This window comes from Gossypium hirsutum, chromosome D10, assembly GCF_007990345.1.
Source record: "Gossypium hirsutum isolate 1008001.06 chromosome D10, Gossypium_hirsutum_v2.1, whole genome shotgun sequence".
NCBI lineage: Eukaryota > Viridiplantae > Streptophyta > Magnoliopsida > Malvales > Malvaceae > Gossypium > Gossypium hirsutum.
In genome coordinates, this window is record NC_053446.1 from 24433249 (window position 1) to 24457107 (window position 23859).

Sequence of the window (23859 nt, forward strand, 5' to 3'; positions counted from 1 at the left end):
TTGAGTGAAAACGGGTAAAACGACATAATCGATAAAAATGCTAAATGTTCATAAGTAAGTGTTAGAGTGGGAATTTGATGTTACCATAGAAGGGAAAAATGTTCAGCATGTCATAATACATGAGAATAAGGGATGAAGTTTAATTTACGAGCTTTGGGGCAAAAGTGTAAATATGCAAAAGTTTAGGGGAAAAATTGTAATTTTACCAAAGTTTGAGTCAAGGACTGTTTTGATAAATGTGAGTACTAAATAAGTCAAATATGTTATTATAGATCAAGAAAGAAGTGGAATCGACCTTGACCGGAGAAAAGAAGAGATTAAAGACTAAATTGCTAAATTTTTATATTGTTGCATCAAAGTAAGTTACGTGTAAATAATAGTTATATTTTTATAAATTGTGGATTATATTTTATATGTGAATTAATATTCAATGTGGAAGGAAAATTATTCATGAATTATTTAAGTGATAAAGTGTTGAAAACAAAGTGTTAAGTGTAAATTCCCGGTTGAACTTAGGAATAGAAGTGGATACAAGTGACATGTCACTAGAGATCAGTGTTACAGTGAGTCCCGGGTGCTGGTGATCTATCATGTGTTGCAGACACCTGACAGCTTGTGTGAGCAGGCCCGTGGACATTTCCAATGTTATTAATCAGTGGTAGCTTCGGCTACATATCAGTGGTAGCTTCGGCTACATTTCAGTGGTAGCTTCGGCTACATTTCAGTGGTAGCTTCGGCTACATATTAGTGTGCCACTTATGTGCTAATTCTCTACGTATCCGTGTATATTCCGAGTGTTCAACGGGAAATTGACTAAGTGAAAATACATGAGATCATGTAACGATTAAGTGTAATTGAATAATGAATATATGTGTGGAATTGAATTGAATATTGACTTGAAAATGGAAATGTGAATTTTGAATTGAATAGTGATTAAAAGTGAAAAAGTGAAATTATGAAAAAGTAGAATTAGCAACAAAACAGTTTTGGACAGTAACAATAGTGTGAATTTAAAAAATCACCAAAAATGGTGGAAATTTAATTAGAGAGTGAATAAGATATAGAATGAAATCTTAAGGAGTCTATTTTTACATAAAAGAAACAGAGAAAGAAAAAGAGTTATATATTTTGAGATATTTGAATTTTAGTGAGGCAAGGTCAGATTGATTTCGTAATCCCCTGTTCTGACTTTTGAAAATAATTAAAAATTGTACAAAAATTATTATGAGTTATAATTTATATGCTTAGAATCCTTAATGAGTCTATTTTCAAAGGGAACAAACGTAAATATCATCTGAGTTTTTTACAATGAGATAATTCATTTTTAGTGAAGAGATGTCAGAGATGTTAAGCAGTGAAACAGGGGTGACTTTAAAGAATAAACTGTACTAATTGGCCAAGTCAAAAATTCTGAAAATTTTATGGTAAGAAGACATGTGAGTATAGTATAGTTTCAATTGAAACTAACGGATCTTAATTTGGAGCTCTGTAGCTTCAGATAAAAATGATTTAGTGACTCTGACTCAAATAGACAACTTTGAATTTAAATATAAGTGAATAGTAAAATTATGTATAATGCTATTTAAGCATGTTTTATACATAAAGGATGTGGAATGGAGAGGAGGAGGAGGACAATAAAATTTATGAAAGAATTGTGTATAATGGTCATATGCCCGATTATAATCGGTAAATGTTAAATTGAATGGTAAATACGTATTGGTACTGAAGGAACTATTGCGGTATTGAAAAGCAATTGATCAAATGTTTAAGAAATTTAGTCATGACATATAAAATTGAGTTGCATTGATTAATTCGGTTTATGTGATGAAAATGTCAAGAACATTTGTCTTTGATATGTGATGATTATGGTTTAAGCTCATATGGGAAAATAAAGTTTCATAGTATGAGAGTGTGGTATTGAAATATATATATATACTGGATTGAGAAATTGATTTGAATTGTGAACATGAAAGATTGTGAATTGAATAAAATGGAAATGGAGCTTTGAATTACATGAGTAAGTATCGGGTCTCGTAGGCCCTATTTGTTATGAATATAATATATTGATGTTGTAAAGAATTATAAAAGCATGTTAAAAATTTGAAGAGTTTAAATTTGAATGAAATTTTGTAACTCGGTTTAATACGTTTACATGTGTAAGTGTTCTAGTAATGCCTCATACTCTATTCCAGAGTTGAATACGGGTAAGGGGTGTTAGACACGTTGTTCCCTTTGGACACTTAATTGCCGCTACCTCTCCTCTACCGACAGTAAATCGGCTTGCCGTGGATCCTAAACCATGGTATGTATTCCAGCACGCACGCTAACTCTGGAACGATGATCAATTATCGAGTAGGTATATAATCATACCGATCTTCCCACATTTGGATGTAGTATGACCAGGATCTCGGTCAATCCGTATGCAATTGCAGTAGGTCGATTTTGTGTTGATCATCAAACACCTTAGGTGCCACGGGAATCGGTTGTCAGAATCCAAATTGTCGTAATACTCTGTCTGACTGGTGCATCTCCACGGTCGCATAGTTGACCAACGCGACTTTCACGTGCCAAGCATTTGGATTTTGGAAGTACTCATTCGGAATTACTGCTCGAATTGTCGGATCCTTGTATGGTGTCCATTCAAACTATATGAACATGATGGAAATATTAGTTATATACATAATACATAATACTAAATACTAAATACCAATCAACTAGCTCATGATGGAAATATCAATTTTATTTAATACTTACTTGTGCTTCTGACTTTTGGCCTAATAGAAGCCGTATATCTTCAATACAGCTAGGTAATCCAGCATAACTTGCCGGATGGTTCCACCTAATTAAATAAATTTTTAGCATACTATTATATTTTAAATCTACGTAATAATTGTAAAATCTAATATAAAATTTACCTCGTTATGAATGGGAATGTATATGAGTGGTCCACTTGAGGATGTAAAAATAGAAAGCGAAACCGTGCCCATGACTGCAGTAGTGACAGGCAACCTCCGATTTTCGCTTTATTCAGTCGCGTCGCGCTGCAAATCTCCCGGTACAGTGTTGCCAACACGGTTGACCCCTAACTCAATTCACCCGCTGCTCTAAAATCTACGAGTTTCAGCAGCCATCTTAGATGTACGAGGTTTCGTGACAAGTCTGGCATCAAATAACCTCCAATTATCTGAAGAATGTATGCCTAAACATATCGGATTCTTTCTAGTTCAGTTGAATCATCATCCGGATCCGGGAATGTGTCTCGTAACCAGCCCATCTCGATCCGACCTCTGTTAATATTCTCCGGAGTAGCGCCCAAAAGCTCGTAGCATACCGCTCGCCAATCGCCAGATTGAACAGACCCAGTGACTGGTTACCTATCCACCGGCAATCCCAATTATAGATTCACATCTTCCAAAGTGATAGTGCACTCTCCACATGGAAGATGGAATGTGTGTGTCTCGGGTCTCCACCTCTCAATCAACGCACTGATAAGTTTCGGGTCCAACTTGCATCCCCAGCCTACCGTCGCCACGTGTCAAAAACCTGCTTATCGCAGGTAATTCTCTACCAACGGTGATGGAGGACCATGCATATTACGGATATAGCATTGCAATATCCGATCTACAGACTTTTATAACAAATAATAAATTAATAATTATTTAAAGTTGCATAAATAAAAAAATCTTAAATAATATTTAAAAATTAAATTTAACACTTACCATTTTCATTTGTTTGACGGATATGTGCTTGTCATCAAGACGAATCAATTCTCCGGCCATTGCTAAATTCGTACAAATTTTTACGATTTAAAAAAAATTCAAAAAAATAAAATTTAAATTTTTTTAAAAATAATTAAAAAATTAAAGCTCTTTTAAATACGGATTTGAGAGAAAATTGAGAGCAAATTGAGAGGAAATTGAGAGGAAATTAGAGAAATGATTTATTTGTGGAAAAAATGAAAGGGTGGGGGATTTTATAGTTTTTTTTACCGTTGGGGGGTCACCAACGGTCAAAAAAGTATTCGTTGTTACTGTTCACGCACGGCCAAAACGTGTCCCCAGGGGAGCGCTTACGTGGCAGGAAAACGAATCCTTGAGGGCGCGTTTTGTTGCCACGTAGGCAAAGCGCTTCCTTGAGGAAGCATTTTCCTGCCACGTCCCCTGACATCGCGCTGACGTGGACGCGCTTTCGGGAAATTGGGCCAATCCGATAATTAATTTATTACCGGGTCCATTTTGATAAATTTTTAAAAATTAGACTTTTTTTTAGTGTTTTTCCCAAGTTTGTAAGTTAAAACCTTAAATTCTCACTAAAATACGAAAATAGTATTTATTTAAAATAACAAATCTGTTTATTTCTTGAGGGAGCAATTACGCTCAATAACTGGTATATTTGGACTTAGCTCAATCCCTATTTATAGCTCTGAAACTGTCAAGGGTGGTTGGCACACTCATCTAGAAACATATAGGTGTTGCGCCCATCATGAATCGAATGTGCTTATTGTGTTCATTTGTGTATTTAGTATTTTTATTCTCAAAATTATATTTATTTGATTAGCGAAATTAAATTTAATTAATTAATTTAATTAAATTATTCTTTAAACTCAATTTTTTATTATATTAAAGTTATGATTATTTTATGGTACTAGAATACATGAATAATAAAATTAGTTGTCTTATCAAATAAAATTATAATTAATAATTAATTTAATTTTCACTTTAAATTTTAATTATTTAATTAAAATTAATTAAATGATAATTCAAAAAAATCAAATCAATCACTAAATTATCTCGTCTCATGCGAAAGGTTTCGCATGTATTCACTACATATAGTGATATATGCAATTTATTTTTCTATTCATCATTTTAATTCTTTTAACGTATTAATTCAAATGCAATACGTATAAGGTTGTGTTGAGTTATTGAATGGGTTAATTGGACATATGCAATTAGAGCTCAAATAATTTGCAATTAAATTTCAACATTATTTAGGAATTGAGACAATCTTTTAAAAATACCATTATCGAATTCTCCCTTAAGTATATACCATTATGAAAACAACTTGTAACTTTTCTCATCTAATGGCATTGTTATATATGTGTTACTTGCATAAAATGTCATTAATTTCTTTGAGTTAAATCATTAATTCAATATGATTCTATTTTATCTTATGATAACAGTTACAGTTTTTAAGGAAAAGATAACTACTAATACATAGCAATTACATCATTTGTCCTAGACAAATGGCGTGTGATCACGTTTCTTTTTTATCAATTATGTAATGCTAATGAGAGAATATTATTTATCCTAATTGGGTTACGAATTTCACTGTTGTAAGTAAAGTTATGTCATGTGTAAGTCATACACCAACATATCGGTTTTTGACTTTATTACCAATTATATTCAAGCTTTCAACATGTCAAAGTATACGAGCCACATTCACATTGTCAGTCACTTATTTAGGATTGAGATAAATCATACTAGGAACATCACAAGTGAATAATTTCATAAACAGATCTAGAATAAATTCAACTTAAATCCTGTTTGATTTATTGTCAGTCCAGACAGCCATACTTATGTCCTTATCCTTTTTAAACTTATCTAATTCGATATCCAAGACAAAATATCTCCACAATCAAACTTGATAGACATTATAATTATCTCTTAAATTAATTTGCTCAATTTTAATTATTCAGAGTACGGACAATTTAAATTATTTATTAATACAAATTGTCTTCTCACATCATAATTCGATTATATAATACAACTTATATTAGTTAAACGTTAAGTAATCAATAAGTTAATATTTATTTATATATTTTGATTTTCGTATAAAAATCATTAAAAACACATATAAATAATAATGTAAGGGATGGAATTTTATTAAATAATCTATTAAAAAAATTACAAACATTAATGATGGTAGATTCCAACCGAGTATGAGTTTACCTTTGCCCTCCACTTTTATGAGCTCCACAGGCCACCTACATGTAGCTTATGCGAGCTACTCCACCCAAATACATATTTGGTGACCTACATATATGTTCGCCAGCTCCCTCGCTCATTTAAGTGAAGAAGAAATGTTAATGGGTCAAATCAAACATAATGTTAATATGTTTTATATTTATTTAAATTTATTCTAATTTGAAATATGAGTTTTAAATTTTACTCGATCATATTTATAATTGTTTAACCCAAAACTCAGTTTAGATTTATTTATATTATTTTTAAAAACAATTAAAAATACATATTTCAATTTAATATTTTTATTTATTACATTTTTATATATAATTATTTTAATATTTTTTTGTTTACATTATAATAGTCTTATATATTACTATAGATTTGATTTTTATGTGTTATAAATTACAAATATATATAACATAATATAAAATCTTACAAAATTAAAAACGGCTCAATTTAGGTCAAACTTAAGCTTTGAATGTTCAAACCCGAGTCCGGTTCATATTTTAAACGAACTTGATTTTTTTGCTCAAATCTATTTTTCGAACTTAATATTTTTGTCTAATTTTTCTTAAATTTCGGATGAACTTTCAAATTTGAATAAATAACCCCGTACATATATACCTCACCCTGCTTGTATACATTTGAAACATGGGTTGATTACCAATTTTGGCAAGCTATATATATTTATAGTATATATACTATATATATGTGGTAGCAGTAGCTAATATTTCCCCAATTGCATGAGTAGTCCCTGGTGACCGGTGAGCATTGAGGTTATCGAAATTTATTTTACTATTCTCTCTCATTTGTTTTATTGGGCACGCACAACCATATTTCACATGCCTCCGTAACACTTACTTAAGCTTTTCCAGGCATCAAGCCACCCAACTTTTCATCTTTTCAGGTCATGTAATTTTCTACATAGAACATAATAAATTATAATATTAAAAAATACTTTATAATAAATAAATAATTAAAATATATTAATTTTGTAAAATTTAATTATAACATATTCTTTTTATTTACATTACATAATTGAAATGTATTTTAGTTTTATTTATTTTTATAATTAATTCGAGCAAATAAAGTTTACACTAACTAATATAAAATATCACATATTTTCTTTATATTTATAACCAAATAAAATATGTAAGTACAAAACATAAAATATATTTTATGTGCTTTTATGAGCCAATGAAATTTATTTCTTTTGCCCATAAAAAATTATAAAAACGAATATAAAATAGTTTATTTTTATAATTTATTTTTTATGAAAATGTTAATGTAAGTTATAATATAAATTATTTATTTTATGTATTTCTATAAAAGGAAAAAATAGAAATAAAATATTTTTTAAAAAGTGATCTAATTAAATAGTATTATAATTTGATATAAATCTAAAAACATTTTAATTACAAGAAAATTTATTATTTATTATTTGTATTTTTTATAAAATTAAAAATGGAGAAAATAGAGAAGTAGGAATAACTAAGAAGTGTTGCGTAGAGAAACATTTCATAAACCAATACTTAATTAAAACATTTGGCATTGAGACTATAATTATTTCATTAATAATTACTATTATATTTTGAAAATATGTAAAAAAAATTAAATTTTTAATAATCAAGATTGAATTGATAGAATGTGTAAAGTTGAGGACTAAAATTGTTGATTTTTTTAAACCCAAACCAAATTAATAGAAGCTATCAACATTGTAGGGATGAACTTGTTATTATGCCAATAAAAAAGCTTTTGTTAGTGATTTAATGGATAAGTGATCAAAATACTAAATTATGATAACGTTAGTGACTAAAATGAAAAATTTTAAATTTAGGTGACCAAAACAGAAACACGTTAATAGTTGAATGACTATTTGTATATTGTATCCACTTTTATTTAAGCAAGGAAAACTGAAAGGAATTGAATATCCTTTGAGTCAATTTTTTTTTACCCTAATTTGAGGAAAAAATTAGGTAAAATAATATGACATTTCTTTTAAAATGCAAAATATTATTTTTTATCTTATTAATTATTTTATAAAAAAATATAATAAAAAACCATTATCAACTTTTCATAATTTAACCAAACAAAAGTAGCGTATATGCAATTTATTTCACAAATTTTAATTATAAAAAAATAAACATATATTATTCCTTTATTTAACCTTTCATTCTTTTCATTTACTTTCCTTTATAATTATTTATCCAAACATTATAAATTATTAAAATAAAAAACTAAAATCAATCGAGATTATACTATAATCGTAAAAGACTTTCATTAAAATGAAGTTTTGACTGACATTATAATTTAAATTAGTTTATTGAAGGTAAATTTATTTCTCTGGTTTTAAGGATTAAAATAACCCTTCTATCATTAAAGACATAATGATAAAATGACCCTTTTAACATTTACACCTTCCGATAATTTAGGTATTTTCTTTTTGGAGCAATTGTTTTTAATTTCGAGTCTAATTAACGGAAAAAAATAACAATGCTGACCCGTATCGCATCCATGTGGAAACTTTTAAATGACGTGTAGTTTTGGAGATTAAAATTTTTAGTCATAAATCTTAAATCCATAACTAAAAAATGCAAGTATTAGATCACGATATAGTGTCGCTAATACTGTTAAACCCCACCTGTAGGAACAGACACTTCGCAAATCACTAAGTAAGGGCAGGTACATCAAGTGGACACTATTAGTATCGGAATCCAGTACAAGTACCCTCTATAAGCTGTAGTATATAGGCTCGAGCAGCCTGTACCTTCTCCATCTCGGTCGCATAATCCGATAATGTTTCAAAATTTACCTTCAACCATGAAAATTTTAAACCCGTAAATTTATTGGTACCATCACCTGGAGATCATCCAAGTAAGTCATAGTAAAACATCGTAGGATCTACTATGTCGCTTGAATTGGTTACCACATCACTGTCCACGAGGAGCCTAATTACATTGCGACATCCTCCAGTATAATGGTGCATTTCCCACACGGTAAATGAAAGATGTGCGTCTCTAGGCGTCACCACTCAACTAGTGCCGATATTAAGTCACCCCTCAGCTCAAACACATGGATTAATGCCACTGATCCAAATCTCGCGACATCTAAGTAGGGCATAATCTGTGCATCCGGTTGGTAGCTCGGACCATGGGTACGCGGCCTCAACACTCGGTACGAACCCTAATCATATTACAAAATTGGTTAAGACCTCATAATTAAATAAAAAAAGTACGTGCAACTATGCCAAAAATACGTACAACATTAGAACATTCTCTTACCGATAAATAGATTATCTTAACTGTGTGATCTTCTGCAGTAATTAAAGAACTCATATGATATCTGCAAAAACAATTAAGATTTTAATATTCGATTTAACAAATAAACAATATAAAAATCACGATTAGTACTAATACTTAAACCATTAATTTTATCTCAGTTTATCTTAAAAAATAATATCAACCAATAAAAATGTGAAATATAATACAACTACATATAGTCCAAAGGCTAGTATACTAATAAAGCTGAAAACAAAGCCTTGAAAAGTTAAACTTTTAACACAATTCTAAACTACTAATAATAATTATAATAATAACAAAAACAAAAAAAAAAACTTGGTTTTCTTTGAGAGATCTTCGGCTGTGAGGAGGGAAGGAGGGACTATCCCAATATTTGTAATATAAAATTTTTTTTAAAGAGACAAACACCGACTAATATAACTAATTATACTAAAAAAATTAATACATGTTTGATTTTCGAGATAATAAGTACTAACTTCTTACCAAAATAACTTACTTTAAAAATATCAAACTACTATTAAAATAATTAATTACACTAAAAAAAGAGAAGGGAAAACTTGGAACTTACCTTCGGTGGTGAGGGGGAAGGGAGGCCCTTCAAATTAAAAAATTTGTGTGGGGGTCCTTCTATAATAATAAAAAATAATCTTTATATTATATTTTTTTAAGCTGAAAAAAATTGTCATAATAAATTTTAGGTATTGGAACTCGAACCCATGATCGACGGGTCACGAGCTCGGGTTTCAATACCCGAAAATTAAAATGTTAACTTTTTTTAGCTTAAAAAATATTTTTTATTATAAATAATATGGTGTCACCTGACATATCGGTGACACTAATAAAAAATATTTTTTTCATTTTTATGCTTATACATGTAAAAAAATACGTATTTTGGGTTTAAAATACGGGTGCTGCCGATTGGTTAGGTTGCACCCAAAAAAATAATTGTTTTTAAGAGGGAAGGGGTGCTATCGATTGGTCAAGCGACACTAATTATTTATAGTAGAATTTACCTAGATTCGTGAATATTAGTGTCATTATATTATTCTTGTATTTATTTATTTTATATTATTGAAGTAAAAAACCCCTTGGTTGATAAATGACAATTTTAATCCTCAATTTTTATATATTTTTTTCAATTTGAGCCCAATTTTGTATACAAATTATTTTAAAAATAGAATATCTTATATAAAAATCTAGAAAAATAAAGTCTCGAAAATGTTGTTGTTGAAAAACTAATATGTATGAGAAATAAATAAAATTATCATTTAATAGAATCCAATAACTAATTAAAAACATAACAAAACAAAACAAAAAAAGTTAAATAATGTTTCTCAAAACCAAATTAGTAATATCTTCAAGTCAAGTTCCATGCCCTTAAAGAACATCCGAATTTAATATTATAAAGCCTTGTGAGACTCTAATGCCAATTTTTTAACAAAATAATGTAATTTTTTCTTTTTTAGACTCAATTCAAAATTTCAATTCATTTAAATTATTTTTCAAAACCCAAATCGTAAAAAAAAAACCCTATATTTTCAATTTCCTTTATTGTAATGAAAATGCTATATCACGAAATATAAGAGGTAAAAATAAAGAACCAATAATTTTACTTAATGTTTTTATTTTTTTTCTATGTTTTTTAAAGAATGGATATTAGATATTTTTATACAGATAATACAAAGAAATTTTGAAGGATTTAAAAACAATTTCCCCTCGTTTCCTCTCACTTTATTTATTTTTGAAATTTTTATTTACTTTTACTTTTATTTTAATTTTTAGAAATTTCTAAAATTTGAAAGAAATTTCAATTTTTATAATTTTATATAGGCTTAAAGGTGCAAAAAGTGCTCAAACTTTTTTCAAAAAAAAAGTAATTAAGCCCTTTTTTTTGTACTCATTTGGGTACTTAAACTTTCAAAATCATCAAAAAAGCCATCAAACCTTTAAAAAAAAGCAATTAAGCTTGTACTTTTTTTTTGCACTCAATTGGGTACTTGAACTTTCAAAATGCATCAAAAAAACTCTCAAACATTTTTTAAAAAAGTAATTAAGCCACTGCTTTTATTAAAAATTAGAAAAAAATTAAAATTAATAAAAGCTATAAATATTATTAAATTTTAATAAAAATTCAAATATTAAAAATTATAAAAAAATATAAAAATTGTAAAAAATATAAAAAATTGTAAAATTTTATAAAGTTGTGAGAAAAATATACAAAATGTAAAAAAAATATAATTTTTGTACAATTTTTTATAAAAATTATCGTACCAATTATCGTACCCAAAGAAACAATTTATAATTTTTTTATAACTTTTATTAATTTTTTTATCATTTTTCACCATATGTTATGATGTGTTGCGACACGTGATGATTTTAATTGAAAAAACTAGAAGTCATTAATTTTTTTTTATGATTTTTATAAAATTTTACAGTTTTTTTATTTTTTACAATTTTTATAAAAAAATTCTAATTTTTAATAAATTTTTTATTTTTTATTAAAATTTAATAATTTTTCTAAAATTTATTATTTGTTATTTTTTTAAGTTTTAATAAGTAGGGGCTTAATTATTTTTTTTGAAACATTTTAAGGGTTTTTTTAATGCATTTTGAAAGTTCAAGTACTCGATTGAGTGAAAAAAGGCATGGGCTTAATTGCTTTTTTTAAAGAAGTTTGAGGGCCTTGTTAATGTATTTTGAAAGTTCAAGTGCTCAATTGAGTAAAAAAAAGGAGGGGCTTAATTGCATTTTTTTCAAAAAATTTGAGGGTTTTTTACACCCTTAAACCTTTTATATATGATTAGGTCAATTGATTTAAAGTATAAAACTTGAAGATTAAAATTGTTATTATATCAACTAAAAATCACTTAACAGAAAAATTATCCATAATTTAATGATTAAAAGTGTAGTTTATGGCGATCAAAACTCCGACCAAGAACTATTGGGGAAATTCTGGTTAGATTACAATTTAAGTTGATTTTTTAATATTTTTAATTTCATCTCATAAAAAAATTAATCTTTTCTTAAAATTTGGATTTAGTATTTAAAAAATATTAATTTTTAAAAGACATCCGTAGTCATCACCTTAAAAACCCAGTCATGATGAACCTTTATAATTTGGATTTGGCTTGTTATGGAAAGAGTGGGTCCCAGGCTTAACAGATTTTTGATCCTTTTTAAGACTCTCCCTATCTTGTTCAAAACAAAAATTCTGCTCTATCTCTTATCACCCCTCTGTGCTGGCGGCGCCTCCACTCTCATTTCCCTCCCAACCAAACTGAGAAAAGACAAATTCACAACCAACACACTGTCCATATAAACCCAAACTCTTCCTCTTCCTCTGTAATTCTCTCTACCTTCTCTCCTTCCATGGCTTCCTCCATCTTAATTTCCTCCAAGTTCTCTCCCTTTCATTTTCCCTCTCCCAAATCCTCCCTTTTCTTCCCTTCTCCGACTTCCCTCCACTTCCTTTCTTCCAACCCACCCTGTTTCCCTTCTTTTCCTTCCAAATCATTACCCAAGGCCAAGTCTCTTCTCATTTCCTCTTCTTTAGCCCCTACTCCCCCCACTCCCCTCCGCCGTCCTCTTTACATTCCCAACCATATTCCAGACCCCAACTACGTGCGCATCTTCGACACCACTCTCCGCGATGGCGAACAATCTCCTGGCGCCACCTTGACTTCCAAGGAGAAGCTTGATATTGCACGTCAGCTAGCCAAGCTTGGCGTCGATATAATAGAAGCTGGGTTTCCCGCTGCTTCCAAAGACGATTTTGAAGCTGTTACGGCCATTGCTAAAGAGGTTGGAAATGCGGAGGATGAGAATGGGTATGTGCCTGTCATTTGTGGACTCTCTAGGTGTAATGAGAACGATATTAAGGCCGCTTGGGAGGCGGTTAAGTACGCCAAACGGCCCAGGATTCATACGTTTATCGCTACCAGTGGTATCCATTTGGAGTATAAGTTAAGGAAGAGTAAAGAGGAGGTTTTGGATATCGCTAGAAGTATGGTTCGGTTTGCAAGGAGTTTGGGTTGTAATGATGTCGAGTTTAGCCCCGAAGACGCCGGCAGGTTCGAGTTTTTATCTCTCTCTCTCTCTTTTTCTTCCTATCATATGTTTGTGAAATGGTTGTTCGAGGATAAGATTATATTCCATTGTTGTCTATATTTTTATTGAAGAAATGAAACAACAGAAAGAGGAAGATTAAATTTTAAAATCAAAATAAGCAGTAGAAGTTTAAATACGGATAAAGATAATCTATTGTTTAATTTATGTATATTTCTTTTCTGTATTTAATTGAAGCCATTTTTTTTTTTTGGTGAAAGATATGTGCTTGGTCATAAAAATCGCTGCAATAGGGGAGCATGCATGTTATTGTAGAAATGGGCGTTAAAAAAAGTTTGTTTTGTAGAACTGACCATTATGTATTTGTATTGTGCTTGTGTATTTTGTCTGGTAATTATGGTGTTTTATATTTATATAAATTTTGATATGTTAATAATTTGTACTATCTAGATTCTAAGACATTCTTGTATTAATGTTGTCTTGTGTTTTTTTTTTCTGCTTTGTGTAATCGAGTTGTGTTTAACATTGCCAGAGGCATTTTGCAGTAGTATCAGTGTATACATGTCCTATAAGCTACTATTGAAATAAATAAATGAAAAAGGGTAGATTTTTCCCCCTCTTGCTTACATGATATTGTTGTTCCATTGGATCCTACCAGATCTGACAGAGAGTTTTTATATGAGATTTTGGGTGAAGTGATCAAGGCTGGAGCGACAACTCTCAACATACCTGATACTGTTGGCATAACTATGCCTAGCGAGTTTGGCCAATTAATTGCTGATATAAAGGCCAATACCCCTGGAATTGAGAATGTTATTATTTCAACACACTGCCAAAACGATCTTGGGCTTTCTACTGCCAACACGCTAGCGGTATGGTCCTGGTTTACTTTGTTAATTAATGCACATTGAGGTATACTTGGTCTGTATTTACATCTTTGCTACATGAATTCAGGGAGCTTGTGCAGGTGCAAGGCAGGTGGAAGTAACAATCAATGGCATTGGAGAGAGAGCTGGAAATGCTTCATTGGAGGAGGTGAGCTTTTTCTTTATTCAATATTATAATGATTGTGAATTTGGGATTTCAGTTACGCAGAAGTAGATGGGAAAAAGCCTGGTTTTCTTTAGCACCATATGATGTTCTTGGACATTTAAGGTGAATAATTCATGATCTTGAGTCTGTGCAACCTAAGACCTGTTGTCAATCAAATCTGCTTTAGATGGAGACACATTGCACTGAAATTCAGTTGACAAGGGCTCATTGCATGATCACGTGCTTCTATATATGAGATATGAAAATTATTTTACATTAATCCACTTCATTTTTTGTTTGCAGAGATAGAGAGGGGGAACGGGGTCTTGACAATGAGGGTGCTTATGCATCCATCTGATAACTTTTGTCTTTCTAGTTTTGCAGTCTGCCTATGTTAAGCATTTAAATTTTGTAAATAAAAGTCTTTTAGCTGTTAATCTCTTTATTCTTGTGTTGTGGCGACTTAAGAAAAATTATTTTGGTTGCAAGTGTCGAAACTAGTTGGACAGTTTTTGTAAATTGTAAGATTACCTATGTCTTGTTTTACTGTTTTGATTCCGTTGGGCTGCTACTTTTGTTTATGCAGGTTGTGATGGCAATAAAATGTCGTGGTGAGCATGTATTAGGAGGTCTTTATACTGGAATCAATACTCAACACATTGTGATGTCAAGCAAAATGGTATTCTTTTGTGAACTTTGGTTCAATTAGTTGGCCTTACTTTTGATTGAATTAGCTCTGGGAGTTATTGTTGACTTAATATGGTTTTTTAGGTAGAGGACTACACGGGGTTACACATACAACCTCATAAGGCTATTGTCGGAGCCAATGCTTTTGCTCATGAAAGTGGTATCCACCAGGTTGGTTTTTCCAACATTTGACTGCATATATGTTGTGAACCACTGAACCTCTGAATGTTTTCTGTCAATTGGTGAAGCTTTTCTTTATGGCTGATCTCATTGATTAATTTTTGGAATTGTATTTACCATTGTAGTTGAAAATTAATAAAATGCACTTAATAGAATGCACTAACATGTGTTATAATTTTGTCCGTCTGTAAATTTTGCTACTGTGAATACAGCTTTGTTGTTTAATCTTAAGAAAACCAAAGTTATATTCTCTTTTGCCTTCCATTAAGAGTTTGCGAAGTTTAGATGCATGGTAGAAATTAATAATGGACTCTGTACACCTTTTCTTTTATTATTATTTAAAATGTTTGAGGGTGTAGCTAGCTAGTAGCAATCTCTTGCTCTGGGGAAACAATGTTAGCTGAGGAGCATGTTTGAGCTTGTGGTCTATTTATTGTTTGGCAGAATTTAGTGGGGCAAACTGAGGATTAAATATAGAACTTTTTAAGGACCATTCTTACAAGATTGGAGTTTGATGCTGTTTACCAAAGCCCTTGTTCAACCAGAGTGCTTAGAAATTAAGTTGCTAATTTTAGATGGTAATATTAAGTCATGCATGTGTAATGATATCTATACGTGTTTGAAGTTGCAGGTGGGTGACTAGATTCTGTAATCTTTCCATTGTTTGGCCCTTTAGTAGCATTTTTATTTGATCTGTCAATTTCCTTTCTTGTGTTGCTTTTTCTCCAGTTATGCTTGTGTGTATGTATATGCATATATGCAAATATGAGGATGTTGTTGACTTTGGACCATTACTCCTTCTCATGTTATCATTGCGTGAGTGAAACAATGATGACAAGCGAAAATAATACACAAGTATTTTCTAGCATAATTCTGACTGCAAGTCTTAAAAAAATGACATGATAGCATAAATGGGACCACAATTTTATTATTCTAGTCAAGGTTATCATTAGAAAGTAGTATTCATTTATGCTAACATGGCAATTTCAAATGCTGCCCTCACCATAATTTGATGGGCCACCAATTGATGTGGTAGGAATGTAACACTTTCTCCTAGCTAACTTTTTTTTACGAGGAATACTAATGTGCTTTTTAAGTTTGCTTGAATGTGTTTTACTGGTTGCCCTTCTGTTTTCTTTGTGTTTTCTTCATTTCTCCTGTTAAGTGAATATTTACAATATTAGTTGATAACACTTTTGATACGTTTAGCTACAATGGTGATTTCTTCTACAAATCAAGCTTGCTGAGTGAAATTGTTGACAATTATTGATGGTGTAGTTAAGACCCAACTCCATCAAACTCACTTTTAATCCCAAGCTAAATATGTATGCTTACTAAAAGTTAAAAGCAATAAGAAATATAATCTATATTTGCTTTCTATTCTATAGGATGGAATGCTTAAGCACAAAGGTACTTATGAAATTATTTCGCCTGAAGATATCGGGCTTGAACGGTCTAATGAAGCTGGTATTGTCCTAGGAAAACTTAGGTGGGTATTTCATCTTTCAAAATTTTTCCTCCATTTTTGTGGTAATATATTTATTTTGTCATTTGATATGTTTTAAATAGTGTTTAAAGCGATGTAGATGGATCATAGTGATTTTTTTAGAGCAGAACATGCTATAAGTGGTTTACCAGTTGATTTTCAATGTTGGATGTGATGTCACAACAAATCTGACAGAAATGGTTGAGGACTTAACATATTTACATATTTTATCATCATCACTAAGAATACTATACTTAGGTTTTTGAATATATCTTATACCAATCTTGATGAGTATATTTTCAACTTTATTTGAGGATAGTGGAATCCCTGCAGTAGTATGGGGTGATCTTTTAATAGGTTTTTTCCTTGGCTTTTTTCTTGTTCATATGAAAAAAAAGTGATCATTCACATTTATTAAGGTAGTCAAATGAGGTTATTAATATCACCTGAGTTGCTAGGCAGAAGAAGTATTTCGGCCTGGTACAATAGGTTGCATCTTATTAGTATATTGGATAAATATATTTAACTTTACCTAATATTCTTGAATAGCTCGGCAAGTTACAAAAAATATTTGATTTTTGAAGCATAAAGGGTCACTCCATTTGTTAGATTTCTGCGAAGTTTCTCAGTGTCAAATACAGACTTCTTTCTCTCCTGACCAAAAAAAGAGTTGTCAGCTTCTTTTGCGAGATTGATTCCATCTTTCAATATTTTGCTACTACTTTAATTTATGCAGTTCTGTTGTGATATTTATGACATTCATGTTGTTGGTATCTTCCTATTCATTTGTTTTTTTTACGATTTCATTTGTTACGAAACTCATGATTTCTCTCTTAATTCTTTTTATTCTGCAAATCTATGGTAAAGTGGACGGCATGCTTTAAAAGACCGATTGAAAGAGGTATGGTGCTATTTAGCATGTTACATGTAATTACCTCTCTTTTCTTCATCTAAGCACCTAGTTCTTGTTGTTTATCTCAGCTTGGTTATGAGCTTGACGATGAACAGCTTGGCAACATATTCTGGCGCTTCAAAGCAGTAGCTGAACAAAAGAAGGTGACCAAAATTCTCTACTGATTTCCTGGATTTCTTTTCCTGTAATATCATCATTCAGGCAACTATTTATAACATTCCAAACTGAATGAATTGTGTTTTAAAAATGAGATGTCTTCAACTGTGGAATTCTCCTTTCCAATGATAATTTCTAAGAAAATGAAAATTGAGGAGAGGTTGTACATAGAGTCTGTATAAAAATTTCCCTTGGCATAACAACAATTTAGTAATGGATCTTACCTTTTTGACAGTTTTTCTAGTTCTCCATACCTTTTCAGTAATTTTGAAAAACTGGTTTTCTAGTCTCAGCAACTAAACTACTTATCTGTATGGAATGAAAAAAAGATTGGGATACAATACTGAGACAGGAAATAGATAATGCTTTTATTGTTAAATGTATTTTTTCTTTTTCTTGTTTACTATATGCTGGTGGAGTCATAAGCTCCATTTTTGTTGCTGAATGTAATTTTAACTCAATAAACACCAATCTTTCTCAATCCATCATGGAATTATTACATGGTTAACCTTTTAATTTAATGGTTAAAGATATGATGTTGGTTTGAGAAATTGTCTGTGGGCTTAGAGAATGACGACATAGGGGTTGCTGGCAGGTGATATGTTGCAAGATTTCCTGGGTATCCCTGGTTTAAGGATTCTTGTTATCAGGGATGGCTTAGCAAATAGTTAGTGACAGATGTAGGTGGATTTGTGATCCACATAATTGAAAATATATTTTCAAGATCATATAGTGATTATGGAAAGGTAGTGGAAAGTAACAGTCTTTGTTGGTTATGAATGCTTGTATCAAATTTTGTTGGTTATGGCATTTTTAGTCAGTTTGTTTTAGCTGAGTTGTATTCTTTTGTACTATATTTTGATCTTAAAAGGCAACACTAACTGTTGTTCTAAAGCGATGCTAAAAATGCATGATTTCTGTTGTTTGGAAGTTCAGTTTATTTTAGCTGAAGTGTATTCTTCTGTGCTATATTTTGATCTTAAAAGGCAACACTAACTGTTGTTCTATACATGTTCTATTTACTGGTGTTCTAGAGAGTCACTGATGCTGATCTAATAGCCTTGGTTTCGGATGAAGTTTTTCAACCTGAAGTTGTTTGGAAGCTTCATGATCTGCAGGTAACTAGAGATAGTTGAACCATAGTTACAGGAATGTGACATGGATGTGCAAAGGGTTTTTCATGGTACAGTGGGCGTACGCTTCACTAGTTCTATTTGGATTGCAATATTATATGAAGCATTATTGGGGTTGTATTACTTTAAACTCTATATATTTTTTGCTTTTGGTTTAATTTGAATAATATAGAGATAAGTGTATATGTAGTTTATAGTCAGTAATAGACATGATTATAAGAAAATGCATTATATTTAGATTGGTTGCTTTCAGTTTATTTAATTTTCCTCTAATGAGAGAAAAATTATGGTATATTTTGTAGTAATTTTTCTTCATTCCCTAAATGATGTGTCTTCCAATTAATTTACTTACCAGTGAAAAGTCGAGAATAAAACTCTGCAATTATAAGCTTGATTAAACCCTGATAACAAATTTATGAACTTCATGAAGCCCCAATAACAATTCAAAATCCAAAATAGTGGCTGTAATTCATGTTCTCTTAACCTCCAGCTGTTCTGCCTCACTGTTCGCACCTCATGTTAAAAGTTTCCAGACTCTTCTGTTTTCCTTTTATTTTTGATTGGTCACATGCTTTTCCTATCAGATCCTCTTTTTCTTTCTTCCTATTTTACCTATCAATTTAGGTCCATGGTTTTGCTGATCCACATTTTGCACCAAAGTGATCCAGGATGTAAAATAGCCATGATCTGTGATATAAAATGTGGAATTCAGTTCTAGTATAGCAGCAATCCCTGGAACTGTTTATTTTACAATGTGGATCATCATCTTATGTGAACTTAATTTTTAATGGAAAACATTAAATGCAGGTTACTTGTGGAACTCTTGGCCTTTCTACTGCCACAGTTAAACTCATTGGTGCTGATGGCGAGGAGCATGTTGCATGCTCAGTTGGAACTGGGCCAGTAGATTCAGCTTATAAAGCTATTGATCTCATTACAAAGGTTTGATACTGAAGATTAGAAGTTTTCCTTTGTTTTCTAGAATTTTCTGTTGGGTATTGGATAAGATATGATGCAAGATTCAGTGTTAGGGTTATTAAGAAATTGTCTATGAGTTCTTGATTTTATTATCATGAATGTCCTTTTGGGATTTACTTTTTCTTTATAGGGTTTCATTGGCTCCAACTATGGAGCCATTTAGTTCATAATTTTCAGTTTCGAATATTGAACCTCAGTGTGGTCTATTCATCCTTTTAGTGAACTTTCTTTCATTTTCATTTACTCCCTACTTCTCTTCATGTGCCTATGTTACTCAAACTCTTGTGTGCGAGTGTTGGATACAGGTACGTGTATGTTCAACTTTTTCTATATTTGTGGGATCTTTAGAAGGTCATGTACTCATATATACGTCCAAAAATGTGCCAGATACAGATGGTTCAACAAAAATGAAGAGCCGGAGCAACATTGTGTCGTGTTACCTGAGTTTAGTAGCAGAGAATATGGCTTGTATTTATTTGATTTGTCGGTCAATAGACATGTTCTATCCAAACTTATCTTGTCGTGCTTGCCATAAAAATAAAAGCTCCTTACCTGTTATTAGAAACCTGTGGTTCATCACTAGGGCTTGTAGGTTGTAACCTATAGTCAATAAAATTTCTGTTAGAATTTAAGGTTTCCTAATTGAATGTCTTCTGTTTTCTTTGTACCCCGTTCCCCTTTCCGCCTTGTGTGAAAATATTATTTGAACCTGAAGCTTATTTCAATTGGTTCATACAGCCACTAGTAAGGGATGGCATCCAGGAGATCTGGAATTCGAATTCCAACATCCATAATCTCAGGCTGCAGGCTCTTTGGTACCATTCTGAGTATTCTTTGGTGAATGGTTTCCCCTGTCCATAATGGTGTTCTGTGGCATTTATTATATAAGGAGGGATTCAATTTGAGGACAATAGTAAATAATTCTGCCCTTTGTTTTTCTGGGTTTCCACCATGCACTCCATCTTCCCAACCCTTCTCGGTGTTTGAATGCTTCTTTCTACATGTTTTTGCTGAGATTTTTGAGTAGTACTTAAAGCTTTTTTTCCTTCATTTTGCAGGAACCAGTTACACTTCTTGAGTACTCCATGAATGCCGTTACAGAAGGCATTGATGCTATAGCCACCACCCGCGTTCTAATTCGTGCTGAGAAAAGCCGCATATCAACTAATATTTTGACCGGTGAAATTGTTCAGCGAACATTCAGGTATGGTTTCTTTGTATTCTTGTTTCCATTTGACATGTGTACTTCTTCCACTTCCACTTCTGAAATTCAGTGCTTAAAATCGATCTCCTTTTTGTGCCAGTGGAACTGGGGCAGGAATGGATATCGTTGTTTCCAGTGTCAAGGCTTATATTGGTGCATTAAATAAGATGTTGGGTTTAAAGGAACAATATCAGACAAAAGCTTCGATAGAACGAACTCCGGTTTCTGCTTAAGGCGGGTATCGATCCCGTACATGCATGCATCATGTCAGTTTTGTAAATACATGTGCTCTCCTTTTAGTGACAATGCTTTGAAAGGTACTTGTGTATACAAGTTTCATAAACAGATATGTTTGTTTCTTTTGCTACATCATAGACAGAAATGTTAAGTAAAGACAATGTTGGTTTTTTGTTATTTCTTGTGAATTTGTAGTAAGAAATTGTCAAAACTTAGTGAAGCGTCAGTTGTTATATTAAAGACAAACAAGTTTCTTTGGACCTAGGTTTCTTGATCATGGAATAAGAAACTCAATTGTGAATCAAAAATGGGTGGTCGGATCTTAAATAAGAATTTCAGTGGTAGTTGATCCAGTCGAAATCTGGTACAACATATCACCTGAATTAAATTTACTTTTCTTTTTCTTTTTTTTTTTATAGTTTTTATATTGTTTTCTATGGAGGACCAAATTTTGGAATTGGAGAGCATGCTTGAATTAAATTGGTTGTACTGAAAATTGATTGAGATATCAGTTTGGAGAATAACATTGAATCAGTTAAATCGGGAATCAATACGGACCGATTGAATTGGGTTTTTCTATTATTTTTCATTTTTAATAATTTTTAATCAAATTAATAGAACCAGTTGAATTGATTGAACTAGCCAAGTGGTGTCCTAACCGATTCAATCATTAATTCAGTTTTAAAAGTATTGAGCAAAACTCAGTTTAATTAAAAAAATCGAAAAAAGTCCGAATTTTAAGTTAATAGAATCGAGTTACTAAGTTTTTTGGATTAACTCTAATAAATAATTTGATTTTTTAAATTCAAATCCAGTTGAATTTTGTAACTTAAATAATTTTAATTACTCAAATAATAAATTAATGTAAACGCCTCATAAATATTTGCTAATTTTGAAAATGAAAAAACTGACTTCTAAACATGACTCTAGCAAACTATATATTTTTTTCATCACCAAGTAAATGTTTACTAAAATATCTTTTCTAATATAAGGATTTTTTTTTAAATCAAAGTGTCCACTGTTGGTAGCAATGACTAATCCTCTCGTCGCAAGTGCTTTTCAAAGAATTAAACTACTAGTCATAAAATGTGCTACATTCCCATGCACTAACCTTTATAGTATCTTTATAGTACCACGATTAGAATTTGATGGTGTGACATTGGCAACCAATTATACAATGACATGTAATAGCTTGATATCATGACACGTGGCAAACCCTAATAAAAATTTATAATCTTATAAATTTATAAAAATATATATATAATTAATTCTCAAGAATAAATTTGGGCATTCGTTTGTTCATATTTATTCTCAAAGTGAAATAATTTTATATATAATTTTAAGGGTAAATTATATAAATGTTCACTCAACTATTAACATCTTTGTGTTTTGGTTATCCGCCGTTAAAATGATAATGAAAATAATGATGGGATATTTTTTAACTGGTATGATAACATATAAGTCTTCAATAGTTACATATTCTATCAATTTAATCCTAATTCTAAATAATTCAATAAATTTAACAATTTACAAATCCTATCGAATTTATTCTTAAACACATATAATTACTATATATTTTGAAAAAGTACAAAATACAAAATTATTATAGATTGTATAATAGATGGAGGCAGTTATGAATCTTTCACTTTGTAAGCTTGGTATTGTAGATCATGATTGATTTTAGTTCAACTTTTCTTGACGTTTCCTGGGAAAATGAATAACGGCTAAAACAAAGGCTTGATAGGAAGAAGACACTTTTATCTAGAAAATGCAGTTTTTTAAATAGCATTATGTTATAAATGATGTTAAATCTTGAAACATCCTGATATATAAATATCAATCATTTCAAAATGAAATGACAAGAGCAGAAAAAATGAGAAATTTTCATTCAATTTTTCTTCTCTACCATGCAATGGATGGAAAGAAAAAATATTTTCCTTTCCATTTTTCCATCCCTCTTACCAAGTGAATCTATAGAAAAAAATTATATATTTTTTTAATCTTTCTAATTTTCTATCCCTTTGCCTTCAATTTTCTTTCATCATTGGATGTCGTGGAACAGTATTGCAAATCATCTGACTTACAAGCCAATAGCCATTAGTTCAAAGTGCTTTAAAGTTAGACCTGTCCATGGGCTGAGTCGGGTTCGGGCCAAGTCCAGAAAAAAATTCGGCCCAACTCTTAGGCTCGGGTCCGGCCCGGCCCAAAATATGGGCTTAAAATTTTGTCCAGGTCCGGCCTGGGAAAAAATAATAAGCTCGAGCCAGGCTCGGCCCGGCCTGATTTTTAATAAACACAAAAAAAATATTTTAAAAATAAAAAAATAAAAAAAATATTTTTAAAGTATTTTAAAATTAAAAATTAAAAAATAAAAATAAAAAATATATATTTATTATATTCGGGCCGGGTTCGGGCCAAAAAAGTTGAGCCCGAGCCCGGCCCATTTTTTAAACGGGCCTCGTTTTTTGCCCAAGCCCATATTTCGGGCCTATATTTTTATCCGAACCCTCTCATATTCGGGCAGGC

At 31.1% G+C, this 23859-nt stretch overlaps 1 protein-coding gene across 2 annotated transcripts; it reads left to right on the forward strand.

Moving 5' to 3' along the window:
• The first annotated feature begins 12462 nt into the window (after positions 1-12462).
• LOC107914697 (2-isopropylmalate synthase 2, chloroplastic) lies at positions 12463-21593 on the forward strand. 2 transcript variants are annotated; one of them, XR_001688960.2, is made up of 12 exons: positions 12463-13332; positions 13986-14199; positions 14282-14362; positions 14946-15038; positions 15131-15217; positions 16615-16715; positions 17580-17613; positions 17694-17768; positions 18816-18899; positions 19722-19856; positions 20631-20805; positions 20951-21093. XR_001688960.2 is itself a non-coding variant. In XM_016843702.2 (12 exons), the coding sequence occupies exons 1-12, from the start codon at positions 12632-12634 to the stop codon at positions 21327-21329; spliced, it is 1884 nt and encodes a 627-aa protein (XP_016699191.1). In that variant the 5' UTR covers positions 12463-12631; the 3' UTR covers positions 21330-21593. The 2 variants fall into 2 exon arrangements, 1 of the variants encoding a protein (XP_016699191.1); XM_016843702.2 differs by lacking the exon at positions 20631-20805 and adding an exon at positions 21197-21593 and having other exon boundaries at positions 20951-21096.
• Positions 21594-23859: the final 2266 nt, after the last annotated feature.